Source organism: Lineus longissimus, chromosome 4 (assembly GCF_910592395.1).
Source record: "Lineus longissimus chromosome 4, tnLinLong1.2, whole genome shotgun sequence".
Lineage (NCBI taxonomy): Eukaryota > Metazoa > Nemertea > Pilidiophora > Heteronemertea > Lineidae > Lineus > Lineus longissimus.
The window spans coordinates 17,036,436-17,049,458 of record NC_088311.1 but is presented as its reverse complement, the minus strand read 5'-3'; the positions used below and the strand labels follow the sequence as shown (position 1 = coordinate 17,049,458).

Below are 13,023 nucleotides of genomic sequence, written 5' to 3'. Positions count from 1 at the left end.
CAGATTGGCCTTCCGTGTACTCGCACGAATTTGATCTGGTCTGGTTCGATGTAGGCCTGTTACGTCATTTTGAGACTTACGTCATTCATGACGTCGCGAGCGATGTGATCTGATCCGGTCTGGTCTGGTCTGGTTTTGTTTGGTCCCGTGTAAACGGCCCTTAGCAGTGTAGTACAGTGCCTAAAAATGAAATCGGTCCAAGCAGACGGGATTCTTTGGATTTAATAATGTTCTGTTTGTGACAATTGTTAACTGAATCCTTTATTTTGAAATTCTGAGAAAAAGTAGGGCACGCTGCCTTACTATTAGACAGAAACATCACTTCTTGCTGTTACAAAACTGCAGTTCCAATATTTGATGACGTCATCTACATTACAACCAAGCAGGTGTTGCTGATGATTACAGATTCAGCAGATTTCTCAATTGATTCGATACTGATGTCATTTTGAACTTTTTCAGCTGAAAGTGATTGCAAGAATACTACGATAGGTGCAGAATACAAGGGAACACAGAACACGACGTTGATGGGTTTCACCTGTGCGGATTGGCTTGTATACAAGGGCAACTATAGGCCGGCTGACTCCTACAATTACTGTCGGAACCCAGACAAAGACATTCGTGGACCTTGGTGCTATATTACAGCCACACACACATCTCACTATGATTTCTGCTTTATTCCATCCTGTGAAGGTAAGTAACGCCCGTATAAGGGCACGGTGCTGGAAATCTTATCAGTCGATATTAGAACACTTTTTGACATTGTTAGCCAGGGTACTAGTATACACTCTTAAAATAAATTTGTAAAAAAACTATTTTACAGTAATCTATTATACCGTACTTATCTGGTAGTTGCCATTGCACCGACTGTCAAATTAGGTTTTAATCATCAAAATAGTAATTCTTTTAATACCACTTCAATGGTTATTGTTTACTACATGTACTACATGTATAGGCTTTTTCAGAAGTAAATGTCGCTGTCCTTTTAGGTCGTTGTGCAAAACTAGTGGGCCGATTTCTTCAAAGTTGTTTTTTTTCAAATTTAATTTCGGGATCAAACACAAATTCCAGATTAGAGAAACTTAATCTGCACGAAAAAAGTTTACTTGAGCTTTTCAGCAAAATTCATCCAGAAATAAGCAGTACGGAGGAGAAAATGTCAAAAGCCATGCACCACGTCAATGTACCCGAATAAATACCAAAAAAGTTTCGTAACCATGGTTAATGAAATATGAACACCCTCTTTGTTCCCGAAATTGGAGATAAGAAAAACAAACTTTGTAGAAATCGACCCAGTAGTTTTCGAACAGTGACACCAAAGGACAGTGACATTTATTTGTGAAGCCGACTATACCCATTAAACGGATTCTAATAATACACTAACAATTGCATTAGTTGGACCGTTGCCAAAACAGGCGACGAGGTTGGACAACGTGCGATCGGCGTTGACCTTTGCCCTCTTTAAGTTTTCATATCAGCGCTATGATTGGGGCACGCGCTGAGAGCGTGCCGAGAAAACAGGAAAATCGATGGAATCCGTCATGGGTTTGTGGAGCTCGATAGTTGTGATGCAAACGAAGGAGAGTCAGGATGGACTATAGTTGGTTACTTCAACTACTACAATCGTCATGTATTTTAACTAATTTCACAGTTGGTGCAATAGCAACTACCAGATTAGTTTTGACTCACTCTTAAATTTCAAGAGCGTATAGGCCGGTTGTGTCGCTGCAACCAGAGTCTTTCAAATACATATGAAAGATTCTGCTGCGACTGAGCCGGTTGAGTCGCAGCAGGGAAAAGCTCTGTTTGGCGTGTACAGGCAGGCGGCTTATTACGCATCGACACAGTATATACTTTAGCTCCCTTCTGAGCTGGCTCCATGAGTTTTTCATAACCTCTGCGCTATATTGCTGTCAGATGCCTCCCGCTGTGGACAGCTTACGGCGGCCTCTAAATGTTGAGCACACGAATCCACTCACTCAAGTAATAAATGGGTAGTGAATTTTTAACATCATCCCATATCGGCTGGATAAACACAACGCGCCGAACTTCAAGGATTAATAACTTAATTTCTTGCACTGTTGTGAAATTTAATCGATATATAAATCTGATAGTTTTGTGCTCATTCTGAAAATTTGCTGCAGAAAACCTGGTTAGTATCTGTCAGCCAATTAAAGAAAACCTTGAAAGTCAAAAATTGCAATGTCCGAAATAGTCCACGAGACGTTGGATGCAGGTGTCCGAGCTGATACCTGCCAATCAAATGTCATGGCGCACCGGTACGATTATTTATTTGGATCTGTTTTTAGCTCACATGGGTGAGTTTATCTCATCACGTCTTGTCCGTCGTCCATCGTCCGTCGTCCGTCGTCTGTCGGGCCGTTGTCAGTCAACCATAGGGCCACTTTTGCTCACTATTGAGTCTAGAAAGTTGAAACTTGGTGTGAAGATGTCTTATGACAACATGACTTGACACAAATTATCGCCTTTTGACCTACTTTCTGGGCTCCAGGCGGCCATCTTTGAAAACATTATTTTGTCAATATCTAATGAACGCTGATAGCTAGAACAATGAGGTTTTTACGATGTGACTACATGACATAATATATGGGTTTTTGATTTGACCTACTTTTGAAGGTCACAGAGATCAAACCCTAAAATTTCAGCGAAAGGAGCACGTTTCGTCATTGATTGTCCTAGACTCTTCAAATTTGATATGTAGACACCTATCGGGCATCTGTACATATTAAAAAAACTCAGGTGAATGTGACCTACTTTTCAGGTGTAAGTAGGTCAGGTCATAAAACTCTATGTCAGTTATATCAAGAAACATTCACTGTGTGATCCTCAAAGGTGCACCATTGATCGATATGATCAAGATTGACATAGAGCGTAGAACATTTTGACCTTGACCTAGTTTCCAAGGTCAGAAAGGTCAAACTCTAAAATTCCACTGAAGTTGATACGTTTCACTACTATTTGTCTGAGATTCTTCACCTATTGGGCATTTGTACAAGTTGACCCAATTTAGGTCAATTGTGACCTAGTTTATCAAGTTCACAGAGGTCAAACTCTAAAAGTGTCATTGACAGTGCCATATTTTGTCATACATGTGTCTAAAAGTCAATTTAACCTCCATTATGTCATTTCATCTGCAACTAAATGATTCCCGGGTGATCACAATGTCCCAAGGACATTTCATTTATTTCTGGGCAGATAAAGGTCATAGTCTGAAACAATAGTTTCATCCGTTGGTGCTCAGTATAACCATCCTGAGATTCAGGTTATTTTTAGTCTACGTCATATACATGAACCTGTTTGAAATCTCGACAAGTTGAGTATATTGAGAACCACTGGTTATGCCAGGATGCGGTATAAGAGGCTAATGGACGTATGGACTAAGCAGAATGGTGGGTCATTATTATCACTTAATAGAGTGTAATTTGCATGTGACTCTCAAGGCAATGATTTTAAAGTTCTGACCTGCACTTCTTTCATTTAACATTACTTCAACACCCATTACAATATTTCAATAACATTTACACACACTGTGGGAGGATAAAGAAATGTATGAATTTTCACTAGGATTGACTGGGGTGCCTTTTGAGATACAGTGGTGGCTAGTGCTCTAAATTTTGGGATATCATGATGTCTAGACGAGAGTATTGTTGTGATATTTTGACATATCACTTAAATTTTGCCTTAAATCTAAAATCATAAAGCGTATCTTAAGCAAAATTTAGAATAATGTAAAGAACAACCAGGACCTAATATCCACCATATCGCCTAAGAGTGGATATCTTTGTAGTTATTTATCCTAAAATGTGGCGCGTTTTTTATCCATTCGGCCATTTCTGAAATCTGCCTACTGTTTTCGAGACAATGGCACTCAGTCACCCGTGACTGTATAAGTCGGCGATGTACGTGTTAAAAACAGTATGTACATGCAGCTCCTCCTATTTGCTCCTCCTATTTATTCTTAATAGTATGTGCGTTTTGTCATCATTGCAGACAAACTGACGAATTTTAAGATCTTGATAGATGAAAATCTCTGCCATCATGAAACTGGAACAGTACAGTTTAGTCGAGCACAAGAAATTAAATGTGACACGCCGGGTCCTGTTGTTGGAAGACGCCTGAAGATCCAACGAATCGAACCATCGTCTTCTCTAACATTGTGCGAAGTGAGCGTACAGGCTTTCCAATATATAGGTTCGTGTCAGCAAGGTCACGTAAAGCTAGCCCTATGCAGGCTTTTTATCACTTTAGCTCCTCCCTCAGTGCTCCTATACTTCTGGGAATTCTGTCAGCATGTGTTCTTGTAGCGTTCGACTGAGTTACCTAGTAAATGACTAACGAGCGTGGTAAATCACACCTTTGTCATGTTTGTCAGCAGCATCACAACCCTAAAGTTATGCAGCTGTTTATGCCAGTATGAAGTTCATGGGAGGCGGTCAAAGTTTCCACTTTTGCCCTTTTTGACCCTCCCTGGGGGGTCCCACGGTTCGTTAAGGGGGCCAAAAACTATGCAATGTTAAAGGACCCCCATAGACCTTCATTTTGATACCCATGTTGACATGTTTCGATGACATCAACTTTTTGACCCCTAGGCTACTTTGGGACCATTAGGCCCTATTAAGGGTCTCATTTCTGACTTAATGTGCAACTTAACGCGGGAGAAAAATTGATTTTTGAAATCAGCACCCCCATATTACCCAAAAACGACTGTTTTCAATTTGCCCGCTAATTTGTCAAACGGAATCCTTTTTCTAGACGCATTTTTGCCATTCGTCCCATGGCCTATTTGTCATGTTTGTCAGCAGCATCACAACCCTAAAGTTATGCAGCTGTTTATGCCAGTATGAAGTTGTTTAAAACAGATTGTAGAATTCTAATTCATTGAACTTTGTATATCTATCAGCATGCGATAACAAGCGCTATGGCCCCAACTGCAACAACCAATGCCAATGTGCCAATGATGACACGTGCGATGACAAGACAGGACAGTGCCCATCTGGGTGTAACGATCGCTTCACAGGCCCTTACTGTAACATAGGTAAGAATGGTGGATGGAAGGATTCATAAGAAGGACGACCTGAGCTTGGGATGACCAGGAGAATAATGTGCCCCTGCTCGTCATTATGGACTTCAAATGTGGTGTCACACAAAGCTGATCTAATGATGATTTTCGCTAGTGTTGTGTGGGGTTTTGGACTTCAATGATTTTTATAGGCCTGCTGGGAGCAATAATCGTATGAAAAGCCAACAGATCTATTAATGAAACTTCTTGAAGGGACAGGTTGAGCATGGTGTGGCTATTCCATGGTATACATATAGATAAACGGTGATAACGTATGCAACAGAAATAGTCCTCCGACGGCCATTACCGTTATCAGGCAGGATTGATTACCAAATGGTGACACGAGATAATAAGACATTCTAAAACATCTAAATTAGAAACCGCAGTTTACAGTGTAAAATGCACTATGCGCCAACAAAGCCTCGTTTTGAATTCAGCGACCATGAAAACCGCTTGGGTTGGTGCAAATTATGGAAGCAGTCAAAAAACAATTGTTCGTTGTTTAATTTGAGATGTTTTAGAATAGATAGTAATACCTCACTGCTGATTGTCTCTCAAAAACCGCCATTGTGGAGCAAAATGTTGGCCAAATCCTCGGCTGTCGACCCTCGCGGTTTCGGTGTGACAGCCAAAACCTCCAGTTCGGTATCCTTATTCCACTAGTTCCGGCTTGCTCGATCCATCTTCTGCGCCATTCGACGGGGTGTCTTGGCGTTCTTGGTTTAGGAATCCACACTCATCTGATGGCCCACTGCTATCAAAATCAGGCTGAACGAATTTTCCCTACAGTCATTTTCTCTACCAATAAATGTATTCAGTAATCGTCTATCTGAGGCTTACGGAGCAAACTGCATTTCTATAATTACATCATCTTGTATTTAAAGGGGTACCAGCAGTTACAAAGGATGGTCTCTCCACCCCGACTTCCATCAGTGTCCGGTGGCAGTACATCCTTCACGACAGTGCCTTTGATGCCGGCAAATTTGATCGGTTTGTTCTGAGATACACGGAGCACTCTTCAACTTCTTCAACTGTCCACGCCGTACCATTCTCGAGCCATGAAAATGTGAAGTATAACGTGACCGGTCTCAACCCATTGACAGAATACAGCTTCCATCTGCAGCTCAGATATAACATTTCCACGAAAAGTGAGGAAGTAAATGGATCAGTTGAACACTTTCGAACCGAATCATGTGCAGGTAATTTGAAAACATCACTTTTTTACAAAAAAACATATATAATGCATCAGCCCCTCAATGTGATTCATCATCAATGGTTTAAAACTTCTTTAAAACTACTCCAAAACCATACTCCTAATTCGCTTTCGAAGACAAATATTTATTCTTCTGTTTGAAGTACAAAGTCATGTACTCAGCTGCATTGCCTGTTTGAGTAAAAAAATGCTCAAATTTTTAGGGTTAAAATACTGTATCAGTTTTAGTGCCATATCCCAGCTATATAAAACCATTTCGGCCTGCCTTGGGCCAGGATAATACAGAGTGTGGTTGCAAAGAGTTAACCAAAGGTTTGACATTTGACATTTTGTGGGCAGGTTATATTTTGCAACTGATGATATAGGATTATTGTGTTTGGCAATTTCTTTAAAAAATTTCTTTCGTTTGATATTAAAGGCTACATGGGTTCGCCGATGATAACGCAATCGGGTTCAGTTGTGGGAGGAGGTGCCTGGCCAAACAGAGTATCACTTAGAATACACGCACAGGTATAAATCGTTTTAAAAAATTAGTTTTCATATTTTTTTCACGTCAGGTTATTTCAAAGGCCTACGCCGTTCGTTGAAAATTTTCAAAATTTGTAGATGAATTTGATAATGTTCAATTGCGTAAAAACGTACGAAATATAAACTTCATTATTGCCGCGGTACATACTATAAATACCAAGTTTCAGCAAATTCGTAAGGAGTGTGTAATAAAAAGTCCCTTTCTCAGCCAAACATCTTTTCATAAATTTTTGTGACCATCAACCAATGATGTTTCAGAAACCAGAGATGTTAGCTGACTGCTTTAAGGATTTCCACGTGTACGCCAGGAAAACCACAGAATCAAGCTACATGAAATTAACAAGGGCAGACCAAACTTACACTCTCCACAACCTTACAGCATTCACAGAATATGACATCAAGGCGGCTGTGACAAGTCCCGATGGACAAGAGAAACATAAGCTTCAGAAGATAACAACAGCAGAAGATGGTAACTGTCTTAGAATTATCATATAAAGTTGCCTCTTTTACTAGGTTCTGTTATATCAATCCTTTATGCAGGTATGCATTTATAAACGAATAGGACGCACAGGGGGGGGGGGGGGACAGGGGTATGAAAACGATCCCCTGACCATTTTGAGGAATATTGTTGAAATTAAATGAGAAAAGCCCTTTTTCGAGATTGCCCGTGATTTGCCCTTGTAATTTTTGGAAAACGCCGTTGAAAGTCCCCGGGGACTACCATGAAACATTGTATTACATTATCATTTTTTCATTTTGACTGATCTATTACCGTTGTTCTGATGGTCACGTTCCAAGTATATTATGTTATGGCAAAATACTATATAAGGCTGATTATATACATTTGGGGCCTATTAATCACAGGAAATGCCTATCCAAGCTTAAAAACGGCTTTCTTGAATAATCCCTTTGTTATAATACAGCTGGCTGCTAAATGTCTCAAGTACTCATGCCGACTTACCGGTGGTGAACATCAGTCCTAAAGTCTACTCCTCTAAGAAGGATGGATAATTAGGCACAACGACGGTAGATCGGCATTGAAGTACAGTGCTTGTTAGATATATAAAAAATATAGCATATATTATGTCCTGTTTCAGTTCCGTCAGTGCCGACCATTGTGAAAATTGGGGGAAATCTCACTTCCGTGTCCATCAAAATCACCCAGCCAGACCAACCATATGGAGTTATCCAGAAATATGACCTTGCAATGTGGGAGAGGGGCAGTATGAACCATACGGTCTCCAGCCAAGGACCAACCAATCTTACCCTCACCTTCAACAATCTGAAGCTAAACACAACGTACAATTTCAAGGTAAACCCATACAAACATCTCATCCCCATCAAGTCGATTTTCTCAAAGGCGTATAACTCTAATTCCTATAGTCATGGGGTTTCGGTCGACCGTAGATATTTACTCTACCCATTGAATAGCTCAAAACGGTTACGAGCTGTGGTTAATGGTTAAAACAGACATGATATTGGCATCATATAATAATTTGAGGACCGTTTAACTGTCTGTTAGTCTGCTTGTTCAGGGGTTGGGGGGTATGGGACCGAGCATCCCACCAAAGTGAGTCATTTTCAGTCAAAGCGAGGCATTTTCTGTCGTCTGCTAACGGAAACAAAAGAAATGTGAAGTATTATCCCCTTCGAACAGCAAAGAGCTCAGAAATGGGACCGCACATCCCGGTGTAACATCTGTGGTTGTTCCCCATGTGTCAGTGTTTCCAAACAATAGGCAGCTAGAGAGACCACGACTTTTCAATAGGGGGGATACACAGAAAAACTTGTCAATCTATTTTTGAGCGTTCCCAAACAATGAGGGGAAACACTCACACACGGGAAACACTCACATATATTACACCGGAATGGGACCAAACATCCAAGGAATGGCGGACGAAAATCATTTTGATAAGATTTTTTTGCTTGCATTTGTCCTCTACACTCGTCTTAGAGAACATTATTCGCAAAACTGGCTCCGTCAAGCAAAGCATTTCTTATTAAGCTGTATGATAATGCCAATTATGTTACGTATATACATCCCAGAAATCGGGAATTTCAAAAATATTGTCGACCTCCAAAATTTATATCGAGGGTATTCAAGTGTAGTTAATGGATAACGAGGTCAAAGGTCAAGGTCAGAAGGCCTAGAGTCAAGGTCATATGGTCCAAATTACGCACACGGGCAAATTATCACCAAACTAATGTCACGATTTCGATCAAACTTACACACATACAGAATGCCCTTAATGGTAAACGAGGTCAAAGGACAAGGTCATAAGGTCAAAAGCTAAGGTTATATTGCCCAAGTCACGCACATGGACTAACTGCCAACAAACTAATGAACCGACACCCGCGAAACTTGGTGCATTTATGCAGGTCGATGCCAGTTTCCCGCTGGATGGTGAAAGGTCGAGGTTATAAAGTGTACCATCAAGGTCGTACGGTCGAAATAACCAAAAAATGGACAACTTCAAAACATGAAGATACATTCGTTTACACCTACATGTAACATGCCTAAGATACAGTGGTGAAGGAGGCTTTATTGATTTTGTCGTCTTTCAGGCGCGAGCATTCACATCATATGGCGGTGGAGAGTGGACTGAGGTCATGAGTGTCATCACCGAAGAGAACAGTACATGTAAGTAACCAGGGACGTAAAATAATCTTTATACGTTTTCGATATATTTTCAATATACATACATGTATAGGTCTGTAACCAAATTTAGGTGCATGTAAATAACGTTTTAGATGCACATGTAAGGCAATTAATTGTCAATTGTCATGGCCAAAGAATTTATAGAACACATGTTTTTCTTTTGTTGTATTGATTTGAACATCGACATCGCCATTCTACGTATGAAAAATTTAATTGCGTGAAGATACAGAATTAGTTTGTTTTACTCAACGATGATTCATTAAAACGCGAGTCTAACTGATAACACCCATCTAATCTTTGATAGGTGTTGTCAGTTAAACTTGCGTTTTAATCGATCGCGTGGGTCATCAATGTGTAAGTATTGAATAACTGGTCATGGATCTTTATTCGCCTGTGCAATAGCAACCACTCTCCATATATTCTAGTTTCCCACTTCTAACGTCAAGCTAGATCTTTATATATTGCACATTTCTAGGCCCGTAATGGGGTAATTTCCAGGCATTTTATTCAAGCTTATTGTCATTGACGCTGCTGGTCATTCAAGTATAGGCCTAAAGAAACTCGTTCCTGCCGTAGGCCCACCAAAATGTACACATACACTGGCTTACAACATTGGACGTTAGGCGTGCGAAGCTAGAGTAGTGTAACCGTTATATTTTCTTGCCAAAACTGGCCCTTCATTTCGTACAGCATCACTACAATAATGGACGTAGAGGTGTAATAGTTTGTAATGTAACTCCTCCCTCAGTTTAGATCGGATGACAACAAAGCCTCTCCTGAGAGTATGTCTTGGGGGGCGTTAATTTTGGAATTCTGAATTCTGGTCTGTCTAAAAGTGCTCTACCACAGCTTTCAATACTTGATGTATCTGAAGAGGCACTCTTGGCTTGGCTTATCAAGGTGCTGCTCACGGTGCTGAACCTCCAGCTTGCCTTTCGACTAAGTGCCTTGCCCGAGACATTGCTAGGAGGAGCACGCATTTCAAGTTATAATAGTAATGTTGTAATTGGTTCGAGCCATTGGGCAGCCGACATGACATGTGAAGGCCTATCTGAGTTCTCATTCATGTCCTTTTTCTTCTCCGTATAAAAAGGGGCATATTGCTGACTGAGGAACGAGGCATGTTGACATTGCCTCATCATCTCTATCGGACCAATTGATGTCCTGGTCTGTGGACAATTGGTTGGTTTAATTTGCCTTATATTTTCATTGCAATGTAATCCTTCGGCCCGTGCAGCTCAAGAAAAAGCCCATTTGAACCTGCCTGCGCCACGGGTCTATTGCTTGGTTATTAATTATCATATCACTTTGAATCCGAACAACGAGTACCATCCCTGAAAATGCTTTTTTATTTCTCTTTCGTTGTGGTTGTAGCTGGGACTAATGTTGGCCTGTTAGCTGGACTGGTTATTGTAATGCTAATTGTTCTTGCGGCCATCATTATTCCCGTGGTCATTATTCTAAGGTAGGTACAGTTTACGTACGAGTTTACGTACGAGTTAGCGTTAGCGTTACGAGTGTTCAGAGACGTTTTTGCAGTAATCGATGCCATAAGCCTACAATTCTTAAACGGCTTGGTTACAATGTACACCTGTTTATAGTGCATACTGCATTGTGCCTCGTTTTAGCGGCAGTGATTATGGTAAGGCAACCATAGCATTTAGATTCCTCGCGGTGTTTCGTGAGACAACAAATAACGACAATGAGGTATCAATTCCTTAAACTCTATGTTATATTTGAGTCTGTTCGAAAAAATGCTAAAACGTCACGTATGCTTTCTGTAAATATTCCGTTGTTTAGAGAACGAAGCATGTAAAAACGTAATGGGACGTCATGTCTCTATAGCCAAAAGAGGCCCCGTGAGTCCAATGAATAACTTGCTTAAAACGAGGTCTATATTTCCTTCTGCTCTATATTCTAACAGGAAAAAGCGTAGAAGTAAAGAACAAGCAGCCGAATCACTCGAAACCCAGCAGCATGAAATAGCATGTCTAAGCATTATACCGGAATTCGAGTGTGGAGTTCTTCAAACAGAAAATGGTGAGAATCGAAAATAGCCCCGAGGTGTCATTTTAGAAACATTCTGACCTAATCACAATGCGAGGTATAAGGATAGCACAAACCGATTTTCTTGAAGAAGCACTATAATCAATAATTGATAAAGACCAATTTTTTGTTTCAGTGTCAACTTTGCCAATTGTCCCCGTCGATACTGGAAAGGGGTATTCAAATCTGCAAGGTCGAACCGTAACGATTTCTGATCTGGCTCCTTATGTCAAGAGTATCAGGGGCGATAGAGCCGTGGAATTTAAGGATGAGTTTGGAGTAAGTTGCTTACATTTTGTTGTCAAAGGCATGTTACGATAATGGCTGATCTTTTTTACTCGGATTGCATTTATACCAGGCCATGTAGAATTAGCGGAATAAGCGGAATGAGCGGATTCTGGGCTTCAATCACCTGGAAAAGCCAATATTTGTCGCGATGATCGTCGCCATGCCTGAACTCTGAAGACGAAAGGAGGTAACGTAATACAGCGCTGCGCGCGGCTACCGACTGAACTAAACTGTCCCTACGGACCGGTTTTCATGACCTCATTGCGAGTCATGGCCTAACGACTGTACAAAGCGATTTTCAAATACATGTAATCTTTGTGGCGTATCGAACAAATTAAAACTTAATGAATTCATTAATTTCCATTTTGCAAGAAATTATATCATATTTTTTACAGAATCCGCTCATTCCGCTAATTCTACATGGCCTTTATACCACCCGTTCTAGTCCAAACCATGGTCCAAAACTGCCTCGCAACACTGGCGAATATCATTATTAGTTATCAGCATCAGTTGATAAAAGAGTGGTGGCGCGCATGGTTGCAGGCTGAGGTATTGTCCGCCTGGCCTGGTAAAGCCAACGCCCAAGTTGTCCCTCTAAAGAGTGTACAGTATTCGATATGTTAGAACAGATTTTTTTAATAGTCTATTATATAATAAATTGACAAATCATAGGTAAAACTATGACACTTATGAGGGTAACACGTTGGTGCAAATAATGAAGGTAGGGCGTTTTCCCGTCAATAAGATTGGGGCTATACGTATTCTTCAATTATACATGTATATAATTCGGGACTATCCTATAACCAGAATTTTCTCTGCAGAAGCGATTCATTAAAAAAAACCCGGAGTTTTACAGATATTTCTTTTAAAAGAACAGCACGGATGTATAGCACTATAACTGAAATAATCGTGCTATACATCCGTGCTATCAGATACCCTTCCTTGCTTCAGGAGTTGCCAGTGGATGTTGTAAGGTCAACCAAAGAGGCGAAGAAACCAGGAAACATCCCGCTTAACCGCTACAAGAACATAATAACTTGTAAGCATTTCATTTCACGGTATTTAAAGGAATGGGCGGCTTTTTATTGCGGTATATGTTGGTTCTTTCCGTGGTTCATCAGTAAACTATTTTTCCAAACGTGTTCGATGCTTTTCCAATTTTATAGTAGAAAAACGCGTTATTCGTCATTTCTAGTATGCATAAGTCATAGC

At 40.5% G+C, this 13,023-nt stretch overlaps 1 protein-coding gene across 1 annotated transcript in view; it reads left to right on the top strand.

Annotated features, from left to right (window-relative positions):
• Positions 1-227: 227 nt before the first annotated feature.
• LOC135485955 (receptor-type tyrosine-protein phosphatase epsilon-like) overlaps positions 228-13,023 on the top strand; it is a 28,834-nt gene continuing 16,038 nt past the window's right edge. Inside the window, exons 1-13 of the mRNA XM_064768385.1 lie at positions 228-234; positions 460-690; positions 4,009-4,209; positions 4,919-5,053; positions 5,962-6,276; positions 6,709-6,800; positions 7,077-7,287; positions 7,916-8,130; positions 9,384-9,459; positions 10,852-10,942; positions 11,402-11,517; positions 11,660-11,802; positions 12,763-12,850. Coding sequence (XP_064624455.1) covers positions 228-234; positions 460-690; positions 4,009-4,209; positions 4,919-5,053; positions 5,962-6,276; positions 6,709-6,800; positions 7,077-7,287; positions 7,916-8,130; positions 9,384-9,459; positions 10,852-10,942; positions 11,402-11,517; positions 11,660-11,802; positions 12,763-12,850 — 1,921 coding nt within the window. The remainder of the gene's footprint in view (positions 235-459; positions 691-4,008; positions 4,210-4,918; positions 5,054-5,961; positions 6,277-6,708; positions 6,801-7,076; positions 7,288-7,915; positions 8,131-9,383; positions 9,460-10,851; positions 10,943-11,401; positions 11,518-11,659; positions 11,803-12,762; positions 12,851-13,023) is intronic.